The following is a 19253-nucleotide window of genomic DNA, read 5'->3' as shown; positions in this document are numbered from 1 at the left end:
TTGTGGGGTAACTACAATGTTGTTACATCTTCAGTTTAATCCTACCACAGCCATTAAACTCTAACTGTTTTAAAGTCACCATTGGCCTCATGGTGTTGTCCCTGAGCAGTTTCCTTTCTCTCTGGCAACTTAGTTAGGAAGGATGTCTGTATATTTGAAGTGAGTGGGTGTCCTGATACACCATCCAAAGTGTTCACTTCATCATGCTCAAAGGGATATTCATTGTCTGCTTTTTGTTTTTGATCTACCAATTAGTGCTCTTATTTGCTAGGGATTGTAAAACCTCCCTGATTTGTATGTCATGTAATGAATACAACAGGTAGACCTTAGCATGAAATGCTTACTTACAAGACCTTAACCAATTCAGAATTTTAAGAAAGTAAAATAGCAAAAAAATACCAAGTCAATCTGGTACCAAGTCAATCTGTGCGGGTATAGGTTAGTTGAGGAAATATGTACATGTAGGTAGGGTTAAAGGGACTATGCATAGTTAATAAACAGCAAGCAGCATAAAAAAGGGGGTCAATGCAAATTGTCCAGGTTGCCATTTGATAAACTGTTTAGCAGTCTTATTTCTTGGGGGTAGAAGATGTTAAGTAGCCTTTTGGACCTAGATTTGTCTCTCAGAATGCTCTAGATGGTGCAGCTGTCAAACATTTTGAGGATCTGGGGACCCATGCCAAATCTTTTCAGTCTCCTGAGGGGGAATAGGTGTTGTGGTTCCTTTTTCACAACCGTCTTGGTGTGTTTGGACCATGATAGTTTGTTAGTGATGTGGACGCCATGGAACTTGAAGTTCTCTATCTGCTCCACTACAGCCCCGTTGATGTGAATGGGGGTGTGCTTGGCCCCCCCTTTCCTGTAGTCCGTAATCAGCTATTTTGTCTTGCTCATGTTGAGGGAGAGGTTGTTGTCCTGATACCACACGGCCAGGTCACTGACCTCCTTGTAGTCTGTCTCAAAAACTGGCGGTGATCAGACCTACCACTGTTGTCGTCAGCAAACTTAATGATGGTGTTGGAGTCGTGCTTGGCCACGCAGTCATGCGTGAACAGGGAGTACAGGGGGGGACTAAGCATGCACCCGAGGGGCACCATGTTGAGGATGTGTGTCGAATGTGTTGTTGCCTACCCTTACCACCTGGGGGTGGTCCAGGATCCAGTTGCAGAGGGAGGTTTTTAGTCCCAGGGTCCTTAGCTTAGTGATGAGCTTTGAGCACATTATGGTGTTGAACACTGTGCTGTAGTCAAAGAACAGCATTCTCACGTAGGTATTTATTTTGTCGGTGGGAAAGGGAAGTATTTAGTGTAATAGATTGCATCATCTGTTGGGTTGTTATGGTGTTTGAGCCATGACCAGCTTTTCAAATCACTTCATTGCTACAGACGTGAGTGCTACGGGGCAGGTTACCTTTGCGTTCTTGGGCAAAATAACTATGGTGCCATGCGCTGAGTACGCCTCTTGGTAATCTGTCTGGACCTGCGACCTTGTGAATGTTGACCTGTTTAAATGTGTTAATCACATCGGCTACGGAGAGCATGATCACACAGTCGTCCGGAACAGCTGGTGCTCTCATGCATTGTTCGGTGTTGCTTGCCTTGAAGAGAGCATAGAAAGCATTTAGCTCTTGCGGCTGTATTTCCGCTTGTAATCCGTATTAGTTTGCAAGCCATGCCACGGAATCTCTAGCCTTTAGCTCAGTGTGGATGTTGCCTGTAAATCCATGGCTTCTAGTTGGGATATGTACGTACGGTCACTGGGGATGACATCGTCAATGCAGTTATTGATGAAGCCGGTGACCGATGTGGTATACTCCCTCAATGCCATCGGATGAATCCCGGAACATATTGCAGTCTGTGGCAGAAAAACAGTCCTGTAGCTTTGCATCCACATCATTGGACCACTTCCATATTGATCGAGTCACTGGTACTTCCTACTTGAGTTTTTGTTTGTAAGCAGGAATCAGGAGGACAGAATTATGGTCAGATTTGCCAAATGGAGAGCTTTGTAAGCTTCTCTGTGTGTGGAGTAAATGTGGTCTAAAGTTGTTTTTTTATTTTTACTGTTTGCACATGTCAAATGCTGGTAAAAATGAGGTAAAACGGATTTGTTTTCCTGCATTAAGTCCCCGGCCACTAAGAGCGCCGCTTCTGGGTGAGAATTGTCTTGCTTGCTTATGGCCTTAAAGCTTGTTGAGTGCTGTCTTATTACCTGCATCGGTTTGTGGTGATAAAATAGACAGCTATGTTTAAAAAAAAAATATATATATATATATATATATATATATATATATATATGTGTGTGTGTTCTCACACTATATATCTCACTGTCAACGTCCTCTCACTGCCAACTACGTTTCTTTTCAGCAAACTTAACATGTGTAAATATTTGTATGAACATAACAACAATATTCAGCAACTGTGACAAACTGAACAAGTTCCACAGACATGTGAAATTGGATAATGTGTCCCTGAACAAAGGGGGGTCAAAAGTAATGGTCAGTATCTGGGGTGGCCACCAGCTGCATTAAGTACTGCAGTGCATCTCCTCCTCATGTTACGGAGGCAAAAGATCCGACCATCACCCCTGGTGAGACATCCGCGACTTGTCAGTGAAGAGCACTTTTTGCCAGTCCTGTCTGGTCCAGCGACGGTGGGTCTGGTGAGGACCTGCCTTACAACAGGCCTACAAGCCCTCAGTCCAGCCTCTCTCAGCCTATTGTGGACTGATAGAGGGATTGTGCGTTCCTGGTGTAACTTCAGCAGTTATTGCCATCCTGTACCTGTCCCGCATGGGAAACAGTGTTTAAACCCTTTACAATGAAGATCTGTGAAGTTATTTGGATTTTTTGTGAGTTCTTTAAAAGACAGGGTCCTGAAAAAGGGACGTTTCTTTTTTTCATCTCGTGTGTGTGTGTGTGTGTGTGTGTGTGCACGCGTGCTCTCTACATCAGGAGAGCAAAACCTCAAGACTTCCTTAATATTAGAGGTCACACACCAGCTGTTTTTGACAAATAGACACAGCATACCACCCATCGTCTTACCAGAGGTGTCTGTTCTGTCTTGTCGATGCACGGAAAACCCAGCCAACTGTATATTATCCATGTCCTTGTTTAGCCACAACTGAGTGAAACATAAGATATTACAGTTTTTAATGTCCCGTTGGTAGGATATTCTCGAACAAAGCTCATCCGGTTTATTCTCCAGTGATTGCACGTTCGCCAGTAAGACGGATGGTGAAGGTGGATTATTCACTCGCCGAGTAATTCTCACTAATCACCCGGATCTGCGCTCCCTGTATCGGCATCTCCTTTTCATGCGAATGACCGGCATTTGGGCCTGGTCCTGGAGGAGCCGTAAATCTTTTGCCTCCGATTCGTTAAATAAAAAAATGATGGTAAAGAAGTTGAACTAACTTGTGGTAGTGAAGGATATCTCGCCAGTTCAGGAACAAACAAAACATTTCAGTATAGCCTAATAGGAATACGTGACAGATATTTGTTGGCTATATCCTAATGTTAATTATTTTTGCTCTCCTCGCACTGTTTGCGAGGAGAACTTTAGTTGCCAGTAGGCATTTTCATTTTATTGTGTAGCTTACACTACATCATAAATAAACTTTGAATTTATTTACTTGAACACAAGGTTACAATATACCCTATTACAGAATAAAAGAAAACAGAGGAACTATCAATTCATAGAATTTATTTGCATAGATTAAACATGCTATAAAATCAATTAACCTGTCTAGGACTGGGGTTCCGTTAGCGGAAATTGCAGGGCGCCAAATACAAATCATCAGAAATCTCATAAATCAAATTTCTCAAACACACAAGTATTGGGGACCATTTTAAAGTTAAGATTCTCGTTAACCTCTTGATTCTAACCATCCCGGATCCGGGATCGTGAATACAGCCTCAAGCTCATTACCATAACGCAACGTTAACTATTCATGAAAATCGCAAATGAAATGAAATAAATATGCTAGCTCTCAAGCTTAGCCTTTTGTTAACAACACTGTCATCTCAGATTTTCAAAATATGCTTCTCAACCATAGCAAAACAAGCATTTGTGTAAGATTATTGATAGCTAGCGTAGCATTTAGCGTAGCATTCAGCATGCAACATTTTCACAAAAACAAGAAAAGCATTAAAATAAAATCATTTACCTTTTGAAGAACTTCAGATGTTTTCAATGAGGAGACTCTCAGTTAGATAGCAAATGTTCAGTTTTTCCAAAAATATTATTTGTTTAGGACATCGCTCTGTTTTGTTCATCATGTTTAGCTACGAAAAAAACCTGTATCCAGGAGTGTAATTATCCCCGCAGCTCATTAGCATAACACAACGTTAACTATTCATGAAAATCGCAAATGAAATGAAATGAATATCCTAGCTCTCAAGCTTAGCCTTTTGTTAACAACACTGTCATCTCAGATTTTCAAAATATGCTTCTCAACCATAGCAAAACAAGCATTTGTGTAACAGTATTGATAGCTAGCGTAGCATTTAGCGTTAGCATCAGCAGGCAACATTTTCACAAAAACCAGAAAAGCATTCAAATAAAATCATTTACCTTTGAAGAACTTTGGATGTTTTCAATCAGGAGACTCTCAGCTAGATAGCAAATGTTCAGTTTTTCCTGAAAGATTATTTGTTTAGGAGAAATCGCTCCGTTTGGTGCGTCACGTTTGGCTACCAAAAAAAAACGAAAATTCAGTCATCAAAACGCCAAACTTTTTTCCAAATTAACCCCATAATATCGACAGAAACATGGTAAACATTGTTTAGAATCAATCCTCAAGGTGTTTTTCACATATCTCTTCGATGATATATCGTTCGTGGACGTGTGCGTTCTCCAAATGCCTCCAGTTGAATGCACCAATTTAGACAAAGGACACCGGGCGGACCCCTGGTAAATGTAGTATATTATGGCCAATCTTCCAATGATATGCCTACAAATACGTCACAATGCTGCAGACAACTTGGGGAAACGACAGAAAGGGCAGGCTCATTCCTGGCGCACTCACAGCCATATAAGGAGACAATGGAAAACAGAGCCTCAAATTCTGCTCATTTCCTGTTTGAAGTTTCATCTTGGTTTCGCCTGTAGCATGAGTTCTGTGGCACTCACAGATAATATCTTTGCAGTTTTGGAAACATCAGAGTGTTTTCTTTCCAAAGCTGTCAATTATATGCATAGTCGAGCATCTTTTCGTGACAAAATATTGCGCTTAAAACGGGCACGTTTTTTAATCCATAAATTAAAAGAGCGCCCCCTATATCCAAGAAGTTAAGGAGAAGTGTGTTTTTACGAAAAAAGAATAATCTGAGAACGGCGCTTAGAGTCCATAAATGGCATTATAAATATTCACTTACCTTTGATCTTCATCAGAATGCACTCCCAGGAATCGCAGTTCCACAATAAATGTTTGTTTTGTTCGATAATGTCCATAATTTTATGTCCATTTATGTCCAAATAGCTTCGTTTGTTAGAGCGTTGGTAAACAAATCCAAAACCGCGTCCGGTCGGACGAAAAGTTCAAAAAGTTATATTACAGGTCGAAGAAACTTGTCAAACTAAGTATAGAATCAATCTTTAGGATGTTTTTATCATAAATGTTCAATAATGTTCCAACCGGAGAATTCCATTGTCTGTAAAAAAGCAATGGAACGAGAGATGTGAAATGCGCATGACTGAGAACAGACCCCTTAGTCAAACAGCTCCCATCTGGCCCCCCTTCACAGGAGAAGCCTTAAACAACGTTCTAAAGATGGTTGACATCTAGTGGAAGCCTTAGAAAGTGCAAAATAACCCATATCCCACTGTGAATTCGATAGGGGCTGAGTTCAAAACCTACAAACCTCAGATTTCAGGTTTTTGCCTACCATGTGAGTTCTGTTATACTCAAACATCATTCAAACAGTTTTTAGAAACTTCAGAGTGTTTTCTATCCAATACTAATAATCATATGCATATATTAGCATCTGGGACTGAGTAGGAGGCAGTTCACTCTGGGCACGTTATTCATCCAAAATTGAAAATGCTGTCCCCTATCCCAAAGAAGTTAACCAAGTAGTAAACATTAAATCATTACTATGTAGAATTGCAGGAAATTCATTTTAAAACAGCCATAAAATCAAGCTTTTGGTGTGGTGTATTTATGCATCTTAATAAACTATAACATTATTACCTCCAACTGCCCAATTCACCTCTCCAGTTGCCCACCCTAACATAACAACCTAGAACGGGCCCTGCGTCTCAACCAACAGCCAATATAGGCTACATATCCCAAGCAGCGCTACAGCAACTTCCAGAGAGCGTCAGGCTCCTTGGGCTTTGCGGGGGCCACACTGGTATGGGTGTACTTGGCAGAACGTTGTCGCCGTATCCAAGTGTTCACATCTTCTGGGTTTCAGTGTGTAAGAGGGGGTCTGTGGAGTTTTATGAACATCAAGGCAGACACAGTGAATTTGTATGCTAGATCTCGTTAGTGTGATAAGATTCATGTGGCTTAACCCCGTTTTACAGGGAATGAGAGACAGTTTAAACATTGCATGCCCACAAAATACAGTTGAAGTCGGAAGTTTACATACACCTTAGCCAAAAACATTTAAACTCAACTTTTCACAATTCCTGACATTTAATCCTAGCAACAATTCTGTTTTTTTTTTTTTAGGTCAGTTAAGGATCACCACTTTATTTTAAGAATGTGAAATGTCAGAATAATAGTAGAGAGAATGATTTCAGCTTTTATTTCTTTCATCACATTCCCAGTGGGTCAGAAGTTTACAAACACTCAATTCATATTTGGTAGCATTGCCTTTAAATTGTTTAACTTGGGTCAAACGTTTCAGGTAGCTTTCCACAACCTTCCCACAGTAAGTTGGGTGAATTTTGGCCCATTCCTCCTGACAGAGCTGTTGTAACTGAGTCATGTTTGTAGGCCTCCTTGCTTTCACATGCCTTTTCCGTTCTGCCCACACATTTTCTATAGGGTGGAGGTCAGAGCTTTGTGATGGCCACTCAATACCTCTTTGGGCTGCAATCCCATTAACGGGATGATATGACAACAGCCAGTAAAAGTGCAGGGCGCCAAATTCAAAACAACAGAAATCTCATAATTAAAATTCCTCAAACATACATGCATCTTATACCGTTTTAAAGGTAGTGTTGTTAATCCCACCACAGTGTCCGATTTCAAATAAGCTTTACGGCGAAAGCACCACAAACGATTATGTTAGGTCACCACCAAACCACGATAAAAACAGCCATTTTCCCAGCCAAAGAGGAGTCACAAAAAGCACAAATGGAGATGAAGATTGTTAGTAATTAATTTGATCAGATGACACTCATAGGACTTCATGTTACACAATACATTTGTTTTGTTTGATAAAGTTCATATAAAAAATCTGAGTTTACATTGGCGCGTTACATTCACTATTTCCAAAAACATCCATTGATTTTGCATAACCACATCGATTCAACAGAAATACTCATCATAAATGTAGATCATAATACAAGTTATACACATGGAATTATAGATATACCTGTCCTTACTGCAACCGCTGTGTCAGATTTTTAAAAAAAAGTTTAAAAAAAAAAAGAACTTTGAGGAAAAAGCAAACCATGCAATAATCTGAGACGGCGCTCAGAACAATCAAGTCAAATTAGCCGCCATGTTGTAGTCAACATAAACCATAAATTACATGCTAAATATTCCCTTTGATCTTCATCAGAATGCACTCCCAGGAATCCCAGGTCCACAATAAATGCTTGATTTGTTCGATAATGTCTGTTATTTATGTCCAATTAGCTACTTTTGTTAGCGTGTTTGGTACACCTATCCAAATGCTGGTGCTGGTCGACCATTTTTTCTGACAAAATCTTCAAAAAGTTATATTACAGGTCGAAGAAACATTTCAAACTAAGTACAGAATCAGTCATTAGGATGTTTTTATCATAAATCCTCAATAAAGTTCCAACCGGAGAATTCCTTTGTGTCTTGAGGAGGAACGGAACGCAGGAAGATATCATGCGGTATGCGCGTGACCTGGAACTGTCTCTCTGCCAGTAGTCTGACTCATTCCCCTCTCATTCAGTCCCACAACACAGTTGAAGCCTCATTCAAATTTGTATAGACTGTTGACATCTAGTGGAAGCCCTAGGAAGTGAATCTTCATTCATATCCCAAGGGGATTTCAATAGGGAATGGGTTGAACATATACCAACCTCAGATTTCTCACTTCCTGTTTGGATTTGTTCTCAGGTTTTTGCCTGCCATATGAGTTCTGTTATACTCACAGACATCATTCAAACAGTTTCAGAAACTTCAGAGTTTTCTATCCAATACTACTAATAATATGCATATATTAGCAACTGAGACTGAGGAGCAGGCCGTTGACTCTGGGCACCTTTCATCCAAGCTACTCAGTAGTGCCCCTGCAGCCATAAGAAGTTAAGCCATTTTGCCACAACTTTGGAAGTATGCTTGGGGTCATTGTCCATTTGGAAGACCCATTTACGACCAAGCTTTAACTTCCTGACTGATGTCTTGAGATGTTGCTTCAATATATGCACAGAATCCACATTCTTTCCTCATGATGCCATGTATTTTGTGAAGTGCACCAGTCCCTCCTGCAGCAAAGCACCCCACAACATGATGCTGCCACCCCTGTGCTTCACAGTCGGGATGGTGTTCTTTGACTTGCAAGCGTTCCCCTTTTTCCTCCAAACATAACAATGGTCATTATGGCCAAACAGTTCTATTGTTGTTTCATCAGACCAGAGGACATTTCTCCAAAAAGTATGATCTTTGTCCCCATGTGCAGTTGCAAACCGTAGTCTGGCTTTTTTATGGTGGTTTTGGAGCAGTGGCTTCTTTCCTTGCTGAGCGGCCTTTCAGGTTATGTCGATATAGGACTAATTTTACTGTGGGTGTAGATACTTTTGTTCCTCTGTCCTCCAGCATCTTCACAAGGTCCTTTGATGTTGTTCTGGGATTGATATGCACATTGTGCACCAAAGTATGTTAATCTCTAGGAGACAGAATGTGTCTCCTTCCTGAGCGGTATGATGGCTGCGTGGTCCCATGGTGTTTATACTTGTGCACTATTGTTTGTACAGATGAACGTGGTACCTTCAGGCATTTGGAAATTGCTCCCAAGGATGAACCAGACTTGTGGAGGTCTACAAATTTTTTTTCTGAGGTCTTGGCTGATTTCTTTTGATTTTCCCATGACGTCAAGCAAAGTGGCACTGTGTTTGGAGGTAGGCCTTGAAATACATCCACAGGTACACCTCCAATTGACTCAAATGATGTCAATTAGCCTATCAGAAGCTTCTAAAGCCATGACATCATTTTCTGGAATTTTCCAAGCTGTTTAAAGGCACAGTCAACATAGTGTATGTAAACTTCTGACCCACTGGAATTGTGATACAGTGAAATAATGTGTCTGTAAACAATTGTTGGAAAAATGACTTGTGTCATGCACAAAGTCAATGTCCTAACCAACTGGCCAAAATTATAGTTTGTTAACAAGACATTTGTGGAGTGGTTGAAAAACGAGTTTTAATGACTCCAACCTAAGTGTATGTAAACTTCTGACTTCAACTGTAAGTAATGGATTTATTGTGAAGGTGTAGGCTATATTACATGGATTTATTAGACTGTTTGAAATGTAGACATCCCAAAGGTCTGCATCATTGGCTTGTAGGCTATGTGTGGAAGCTAGGAGATGCTAAATGTGGTGCTAATGGTCAATTACCGTGAGACCAACAATTATTTGCTTGACAATCACCGCCTGACTATTTCGTGACCTCCACAGCCCTACGTATGATATACCTGTTTCTAGCTTTGAGTCTTTTATCCAATGTAACAAAAAGAAAGAAAAAAAAGACAGCATCCAGGTGGTGGGGTGGGTCTCATTTGTCTTCTCCCTCCTCCATGTCTATCTTCTCTTTCTCTCTCGCTCTCTACCAACTCCTCTCTCTTTCCACCTCTCCACCTTCCCTATCTCTATCTTTTGTGTTATCCTTCATTTGCTTTCTGCTTTCTCAAAAGGCTAACCTTTTGGAAATTACACTTTCAATAGGAGATCATCTGATCTCCTCCCAGTAATCAAGTAAATGATCTCTTTAGTGCAGACTGTTAATGACAGGGCACGAGACACACACACTTTTTGGAATTAGACTCTGCTTGTACAAGACAACAGTTAATCATTCATTTCTGACATGAAATACCTGGTAATGATTTTTTTGAATGGAGTGCACACTCTTTTAAATGTATTTTCTGAGTCATTTAAGTGATGCTGCATTTTGGTCGACATTTTCAAACAATATAAATAGATGATGCTGGAGTTTATGTATTTTCTTATGGTTTCATAAATATTAATCTGTACTTACAGTCCTGTGTGATTACGACTTAAGGCTTATTGTTGGTACGCAGACAAAGGACAGACCTACCTATAGCTCATTTATTTATTTATATATATATATCTATCCTAGAAGGTTCTGGAATAACACAACTGCCCAATGCCAGCCCTTTACAGTAACACAGAGGGTGCTGTCCCTCTCTCTGCCAGGGGCTTAGGGACGCTTAGCAGGTAGCAAAAGTAGACCAAGTCAGGCCAGCCCGACTGTAAGCCTCATTCCCTACACTGCTAGGATCAGGCTATTGGCTTTCTCTCAAGCCTCAAGAGGAAAGATCAGCCATGTCTAGCCAGCTGTCTTTCTCTCTCCCCCTCTCTCTCTTCCTTTTCTCTCTCCCTGGAGGCTTGGCTGTGTCTCACTCTCGAGCAACACTCAAAAGCTTTCAATCGACATCACCCTTCCTTTCTATCTCTCTCTCAGCCAATTCTCTCTTCCCCCATCTCTCCTTCCATACTTCTCCTCTCCATTTAGGAATAATGGCTGCTTGTTCTGAGGGCATTAAGGACAGCCACTCGGTACGATCCTCTTCATGTGTCAGAAGGGGTTTGTGTTAAGACCATTAAAGCCAGTACTACGTCCCCGTTCACCAGTTAGCCACTCAAGATAAATTCTGCTTGCCAATGATATGTGACCTAGCCTCTAAACATAAAACCCCACTATACAAGTACATAAAAGCCCACCAGACAGACTTCATGATAGACTGCATTAGTGCCAGGTTGCGTCACAGACCAGTTCACCTTTAGGCCGAAGTCACTCCCCGGTCGCCCCTGCAATGTCAACAGCAGCCACACTAATTTTGTTTGTGTAGCTAACGTAGTACGCTAACATAGCCTGCTAGCAGCCATTGTGAGTGAATGGACTGTGTCAGTGAGTGGTAAAATGGACGCACGTCAGTCCTCTCAAACATACCTAGTCATAAGTGAAAGGGAGAGCAAACACAATGCACAAAGGATTCCCTGGTTGACTTGGAGTGTATATGGACCATATTGTAAAGCCATTCACACAGCAGTAATGATGTACCGGTAACAACCTGCTGCCGAGGATGTTTGCTCACAATAAAATGTGTTGATGTTGGTATGTTTGTTAGTGTATTTTTCAACATTTCACAGAGCATTAGGAAAAACGTAGATGAAATGCGATCTATAGAATGATACCTTTTTAAGATCGAACAGCAAGAGACAATCCTTGTGCACATGGCAACTAGTGTGTGTGTGTGTGTGTGTGTGTGTGTGTGTGTGTGTGTGTGTGTGTCCAGGCTAAGGGAGGCAGTAAGGAAGATGGAGGAGAAGCACTTTTCGGAGCACACAGAGGAGCACGTGGAGTTTCTACCTGTAGAGTGGCGCTCCAAACTGGCACTGGATGGGGGTAAGGTTAATGCTTGTGTGTGTCTGTTCTGAGTTGTGTATTTCTGTATGTGTGGTCTTGTTCTATCCTCGTGTGGTCCTAAAGTTCCCACAAGGATAGTATAACAAGGAAAATTCTCCCTTGTGGAGACATTTCTAACATCCCCATGAGGATGAGGCTATTTTAAGTTTAGGGGTTATGGTTAAGGGTGAGGGTTTGGGTTACGGGTTAGGTTTAGGGTTTGAAAATCAAACATTTTCCTATCTTAGGTCCCCACGCTGATGGAACATACATTGTTTTTCTATGTGCTGTCCTGTCTCATACTCCCTATAATTTCCTAATATGTCTGTGATGCACATAGTAAAGTTATAGATATAGATACTAACTGTTTTTGCCAAGTTAATAGGTGATTTATTGATCTGAATACAATAGATTAATACAAATAGAGGGGCTGAACAAAGGCTTTCCCATAAAAAAATATATCTAGATGGTATTGATGGTTGAATTGTGTTTTCCTGCAGATACAGTGGACTCCATCACCCCAGACAAGGTGCGAGGACTGAGAGACCTGCTCAACAGCAGTGCCATGGACATCATGTACTACACCAGCCCCTTGTACAGGGATGAGGTGAGACTGAAACACACATACACACACACAGTGGGTTTAATCCCTCATCTCACTTGACGAGCAGCCCAGTGACGCGAACCTACCAGATGAGCTAAATGCCTTTTATGCTCGCTTCGAGGCAAGCAACACTGAAACATGCATGAGAGCACCAGCTGTTCCAGACGACTGTGTGATCACGCTCTCCATAGCCGATGTGAGCAAGACTTTTAAACAGGTCAACATTGACAAAGCCGCTGATTACCTGGACGTGTACTCAAAACATTCGCGGAACAGCTTGCAAGTATCTTCAATGACATTTTCAACGTTCAGTCTGCATGGTCAATACAGCACATGCAAAAATGTTGATGACAACGATGCTGTTTTCACTTTGCTTCTTAATATAAACCAAACAGCGTTCTATAATGACACTATTAGCTTGTTTCTTCCATCTGCGAAAAGCTAGTTTGTCTTTTCTTAGCAAGTTGTTCCTAAATCTTGTAAGCCGCTGATTGTTAGCCGCTAATGCTAAGCGATAGCTAGCTGGCTAGCTAATAAATGTACTGAGTAAGAGCAAGCGTAATTAGAAATACAGCGTGATAATACCAGTGATCGTGTAGACCTAAATCAACATGTTGTTTGTGCAACAGTGTCTTCTAAATTCGAGGTAAACGCAAAGCAGATATATGTTAGCTTCATGAAGTAGCTAAGAGGAAACATTCAATGTTGTCAAAGATTATAGGGTCCCCTAGGAAACACCTATCAACACATCAAATCAAATCAAATTTATTTATATAGCCCTTCGTACATCAGCTGATATCTCAAAGTGCTGTACAGAAACCCAGCCTAAAACCCCAAACAGCAAGCAATGCAGGTGTAGAAGCACGGTGGCTAGGAAAAACTCCCTAGAAAGGCCAAAACCTACGAAGAAACCTAGAGAGGAACCAGGCTATGTGGGGTGGCCAGTCCTCTTCTGGCGGTGCCGGGTGGAGATTATAACAGAACATGGCCAAGATGTTCAAATGTTCATAAATGACCAGCATGGTCGTATAATAATAAGGCAGAACAGTTGAAACTGGAGCAGCAGCACGGCCAGGTGGACTGGGGTCAGCAAGGAGTCATCATGTCAGGTAATCCTGGGGCATGGTCCTAGGGCTCAGGTCCTCCGAGAGAGAGAAGGAGAGAATTAGAGAACGCACACTTAGATTCACACAGGACACCGAATAGGACAGGAGAAGTACTCCAGATATAACAAACTGACCCTAGCCCCCCGACACAAACTACTGCAGCATAAATACTGGAGGCTGAGACAGGAGGGGTCAGGAGACACATTAGTTCCTGTAACAATAACTCCTCCCTGGCATTTTCATTCGTTGTCATGTCAAACACTATTAAAAGTGCCCACTATTATATTCCAACTATAATTAGAATATATATTATTTTTCCCTGATTCCAACCATTAACCCAAGTGTTTTGCTCTAAATCGCAAGTCAATCTGCAACTTTTGGTTAAAAATAAGGCTCCGATTACTTGCCCATGTCGTGCAGCCCAACGTGGCAGTGTGGAAATGATCTCAAATGTATGAAAGTGAGGATTTCTTTGGGGGGGTTGAAGTTGAATTGAACAGTACAGTATAAAACAATCAGAATGGAGAAAGACCCATTAAAATCACTTAGAATGTATGTGTTGCCACCCTAGGATCACTCACTACTCATAAAGCAAATGTACAACTTCTATTATTAAAAAACGAAATAACCGTCATACCGTTCATTTTTAAAAATGTAAATACTGTGATATAATATTTAGACCGTATCGCCTAACCCGCCTAAATGATTACCGCCCCGTAGCACTCATGTCGGTACCATGAAGTGCTTTGAAAGGCTGGTCATGGCTCACATCAACACCATCACGCCAGAAACCTTAGACCCACTCCAATTCACATAATTCCGCCTCAACAGATCCACACTCCAATTCTGCCTCAACAGATACACAGATGACGCAATTTCAATCGCGCTCCACACGGCCCTTTCCCACTTGGACAAAGGGAACACCTACGTGTGAATGCTGTTCATTGACTATAGATCAGCGTTCAACACCATAGTGCCTACAAAGATTATCATTAAGCTAAGAACCATGGGACCAAACACTTCCCTCTGCAACTGGATCCTGGACTTCCTGACGGACCGCCCCCAGGTGGTAAGGGTGGGCAAAAACACATCTGCCACACTGATCCTCAACACGGGGGCCCCTCGGGTGCTTGCTTAGTCCCCTCCTGTACTCCCTGTTTACCCACAACTGCGTGGCCAAGCACGACTCTAACACCATCATTAAGTTTGCTGACAACATAAGTGGAAGGCCTGATCACCAAAAAGGATGAGACAGCCTATAGGGTGGAGGTCAGAGACCTGGCAGTGTGGTGCCAGGACAACAACCTCTCCCTCAGTGTGAGCAAGACAAAGGTGCCGATTGCGAACTATAGGAAAAGGAGGACCGAGCACGCCCCCATTAACATCAACGGGCCTGAAGTGGAGCGGGTCGTGAGTTTCAAGTTCCTTGGTGTCCACATCACCAACAAACTATCATGGTCCAAACAAACCAAGAGAGATGTGAAGGGGGCATGACAACACCTTTTCCCCCCCCATGAGACTGAAAAGTTCTACAGCTGTACCATCAAGAGCATCCTGACCAGTTGCATCACCGCCTGATGTGACAACTGCTCGGCATCTGACCATAAGGCGCTACAGAGGGTACTGCGATGGCCCAGTACATCCCAGTACATCCTTGGGGCCAAGCTTCCTGTCATCCAGGACCTATATACTAGGCGGTGTCAGCGGAAGGCCCAAAAAATGGTCAAAGATTCCAGCCACCCAAGTCATAGACTGCTCTCTCTGCTAACGCACAGCAAATGGTACCGGAGTGCCAAGTCTAGGACCAAAAGGCTCCTTAACAGCTTCTACCCCCCCAAGCCATAAGACTGCTGAACAATTAATCAAATGGCTACCTGGACTATTTACATTGACCCCCTTTTTTGTTTTTTGTTTTTACACTGCTGTTACTCACTGTTTATTATCTATGCAAAGTCACTTTACAAATTACCACGGCTAACCTGTACCCCCGGACATTGACTCGGTACAGGTACTCCCTGTATATAGACTCGTTATTCTTATGTAAATGTATTGTTACTTTTTTATTTGATTTAGAATATTTTGTAAATATTTTCTTAATTCTATTTCTTAAACTGCATTGTTGGTTAAGGGCTTATAATTAAGCATTACATGGTAAGGTTGTATTTGGTGCATGTGACAAATAAAATTAGATTTGTATTGACCCTCCCCTTACCTTCTTTTGATTTCCAGATCACCAAGGGCCTGACGTCAGAGCTGAACCGCCTCTACACCCTGTTCTGCTCCAGGAACCCAGAGTTTGAGGAGAAGGGGGGCAAGGTGTCCATCGTGTCTCACTCCCTGGGCTGCGTGATCACCTTTGACATCATGACAGGCTGGGACCCGGTGAAGTTCTGTCTGCAGGAGCATCAGGATCTGGAGGAGGAGCTGGACCTGAGATGGGTCTCCTATGAGGAGAGATGCCTGCTGGAGCAGCTGCAGCTCACCAGGAACAGGTAGGCAGGGTGGTGGGTCATGGGAGGAATGGGATGGGTGTCTGTCACAGTTTAGAGGACTGACAATCTTGACTGTGTCTAGAGACAGCTTGGGGGGGGTGTAGGAAGGCGTGTGGTATGAGTGTTTTGTTAATGGTCTGAATACTACAGGAACAGTATTACTCCCCCTCTCCTCCTCAGGTTACGAGAGCTGGAGGATCAGCTTCAAGGCCTGGAGGCCTCCAAACCGCTAGCACTCCCTGCTCTTAAATTTAAGGTACACTCTGCTAACTGCTCAAATGCAATCACCCAGGACACAGAACCAATGGTGTTACTGTAAGAAAGTAACAAGGTGACTAGCAAAGATGTGAAGGAAGGATATGGTGTCTGTTTCTTCCTCTTCCCCAGGTGGAGAACTTCTTCTGTATGGGCTCTCCCTTGGCAGTGTTCCTGGCCCTGAGAGGGATTAGACCAGGGAACAGTGGAGAACAGGACCACATTCTGCCTCGCTCCATCTGCCAGAGGCTATTCAACATCTTCCACCCCACGGACCCTGTGGTGAGAGACACACACACACCGCGATGCCCTTCACCAGGGCTATTCTATTGGACTTGGAGGGCTGAAACACCAGGTAGTTGTTTCTACCGGGTAGTTGATTGCATTATAAATCAGTCCCTGATTAGAGTGGAAAAAATGTAAAACCAGCCTCGAAGCCCAAATTTGAATAGCCCTGTCCTAACCCTCAGCTCTGAACCTTGATCATCTTATGGATGATTATACAGAGGGATTTTTCCTGACCAGAGGATAGACTGGGTGCTAGACTGACTGTGATTGGTTTGTCCCTCCTGCAGGCCTACAGACTGGAGCCCCTTATCCTTAAACATTACAGCAACATTGCACCTGCACAGATACACTGGTAAGAGTTCACAAAGTTCATGAATTTAATTAATTCTCTTGTTACATATGAAATTATGAAACTAGTACTTACTTTATGGACAGTGACATGTTTTTCTTGTCCTAGGTGTAGTGCTATAGACCCCACGCCGTACGATGAGATCCGTCCCACCTTCATTAACCCGCAGAAGGACCCAACGTCGGACACAGAGAGCATCCCCAGCCCCTCCACCTCCCCTGTCCTGGCCAGGAAATACTATGGAGAGTCTATTGCCAGCATGGGCAAGGCCAGCATACTAGGTACATCTGTCAGTCATCTGGTTGATTCTCTGTATAGAACTTTGTTGCATCAAATAACCATGCATGTTGCATGCACATTATAATGACCTTAAACGCTTGAATAGGAGTGCCTTCATTACCTGCACACACAGATTCAAACAAAGCTAGAACAGAAAGAATCAACTTCACTGTAAGATTACCTCACTCAGCAGGTTCCCATAGATTTTTACAGCCAGTCATTTGTACAGCAGGTATTCGTAGACCGCACAACATGTCCTGAGCAGACAAAGCAGGTGGTTCCATTTAAATGTGCTTCAGCATGTTCCCAGGCTGTTGTGATGGAGTTGACATCTATTATTGGACTCCCTCTACAATATTTCCATCACAGACCCACCTGACTGATCATTGAAGATGACACTGGTAACACTGCCATCTTGTGGAGAGAGCATGTAAAGACTAGAGCTGTAGTACTGGGTCTACTTCACTCACCTTTGTTGCACCCTGTCTAAAATTAAGCCTTTGCTGTTTTCTCTCCGCCCCCTCTCTGTCTTGTCTGTCTAGGAGCGGCCAGTATTGGTAACAGTATAGGAAAGGGAATAGGAGGGATCCTGTTCTCTCGGTTCTCTCGGTCTGCGCCCTCCGGAGTGTCCTGTGCCATCGAGGCTGGGACCCCAGAGGGGGAGGAGCCGAAGAGGACCGTCGATAGCCAATCAGATTACGGCCTGTCGTCCACCTTGTCCCAGTCCCCCTCCACACTCATAGACCCCTCAGGTTAGTTGAACTACATTTCAACCCCATAGTTTTGTGTACAATTGTTTTGAGTGGGGAAAAAATTACGGATTCAGGAATAATTGTATCGTGATCCATGTAATAACAAGTGCCCTTTCCCACCCCTTTCAACCCCCCTAAAAGTTATTTGTTTTATTAAAAAAATTGTGGAGAAGGAATACATCATGCTAATTCACATTAATAAGAGTGCTTGACAGTTGCAAGCCACTGTCCATGTTAACTTTTAAGTACCCTTTTGAATGTGTAGCAGTTAGGCCTATGACAGGCAGGCCTATGCGGTATACAGTAGTTAGTCTAAAATGTATTCTCACAGTGAGTCTCTTTGTTCTACAGTGGAAATGGAGCGCCGCATCGACTTTGAACTCCGTGAGGGCCTTGTGGAGAGCCGCTATTGGTCAGCGGTGACCTCTCATACAGCCTATTGGGTCTCACACGATATTGCGCTCTTCCTACTGACGTTCATATACAAGCAGGCCAACGTGCCGCCACCCACAGACAGTCCTGACCCAGAGTAAACACACAGAGCGACTTCACCATGTCCACACTCACACATAGCATCTTTATCACCCTTTGTTACTCCATTCTCTCTAACTAGTTTTATACTGACACACTTCTACTAACACACAGACCTCCTTTCGTACTGTTTAGGATGGATACACATTCACCCAAGGGTGACACATTGGATTATGCCCCCCTAAGGGGGGCAGCCTGCCTGTCACTGTGATGACCAGTCCCCATGCATGCTCTGTGAAGCATGGGGGATAGTAGAGTCCTCCATCTATCCTTCCAGCCGCCAACGAGTATGTCAGAGACTTCATTGCACGCTCCCAAAGGCGTCTCCTCTTCCTCTTAAGATCACAGTCTCTGTCTGAAACTGCTGACCTCTCGGATGTACCAGTCTCGAACTCCCCCACCATCTCCAACTCCCCCACCATCTCCAACTCCCCCCTCATGTGTAGCAGGCATAGTTCAGCCCAACCCAAAGCTCTACTCTCCTCCACAGACTCTTTATGGAGCTGTGGGATGCACAAGCCAGCCTGGACCACTCGGTAACCTCCCTCATCCACACTGGTCTGTATCTTCTTACCCGGAGTTACGTTTCCATCGACAAGAACCTGGGCTGGATTATGGGACCCTCAAATAATGGAAAGACTTATGAAGGAAATGAAATTTGTGTAACTTTGTCTCAAAACGTATGTTACTGTCTGAGCGAACTCAATGCAACTTTCAAAGGGGTCTAAATGTTATTTCTATAATAGAATGTTAATATATTTCACTAAGAAAATAATACTACAGTTAGTTTTTTCTTTATTTG

At 42.8% G+C, this 19253-nt stretch overlaps 1 protein-coding gene across 3 annotated transcripts in view; it reads left to right on the top strand.

Moving 5' to 3' along the window:
- ddhd1a (DDHD domain containing 1a) overlaps positions 1-18881 on the top strand; it is a 41407-nt gene extending 22526 nt beyond the window's left edge. For all 3 annotated transcript variants that reach the window (XM_024437109.2, XM_024437111.2, XM_024437110.2), the window contains 10 exons: positions 11686-11795; positions 12296-12402; positions 15735-15997; positions 16178-16253; positions 16385-16534; positions 16828-16892; positions 16998-17170; positions 17711-17920; positions 18272-18449; positions 18587-18881. In XM_024437109.2, coding sequence (XP_024292877.1) covers positions 11686-11795; positions 12296-12402; positions 15735-15997; positions 16178-16253; positions 16385-16534; positions 16828-16892; positions 16998-17170; positions 17711-17920; positions 18272-18449; positions 18587-18662 — 1408 coding nt within the window. In that variant the 3' untranslated portion in view covers positions 18663-18881. The remainder of the gene's footprint in view (positions 1-11685; positions 11796-12295; positions 12403-15734; positions 15998-16177; positions 16254-16384; positions 16535-16827; positions 16893-16997; positions 17171-17710; positions 17921-18271; positions 18450-18586) is intronic.
- Positions 18882-19253: the final 372 nt, after the last annotated feature.

This window comes from Oncorhynchus tshawytscha, linkage group LG11 (genome assembly GCF_018296145.1).
Source record: "Oncorhynchus tshawytscha isolate Ot180627B linkage group LG11, Otsh_v2.0, whole genome shotgun sequence".
In the NCBI taxonomy this organism is placed as follows: domain Eukaryota; kingdom Metazoa; phylum Chordata; class Actinopteri; order Salmoniformes; family Salmonidae; genus Oncorhynchus; species Oncorhynchus tshawytscha.
This window is presented reverse-complemented; position numbering and strand designations above follow the sequence as displayed.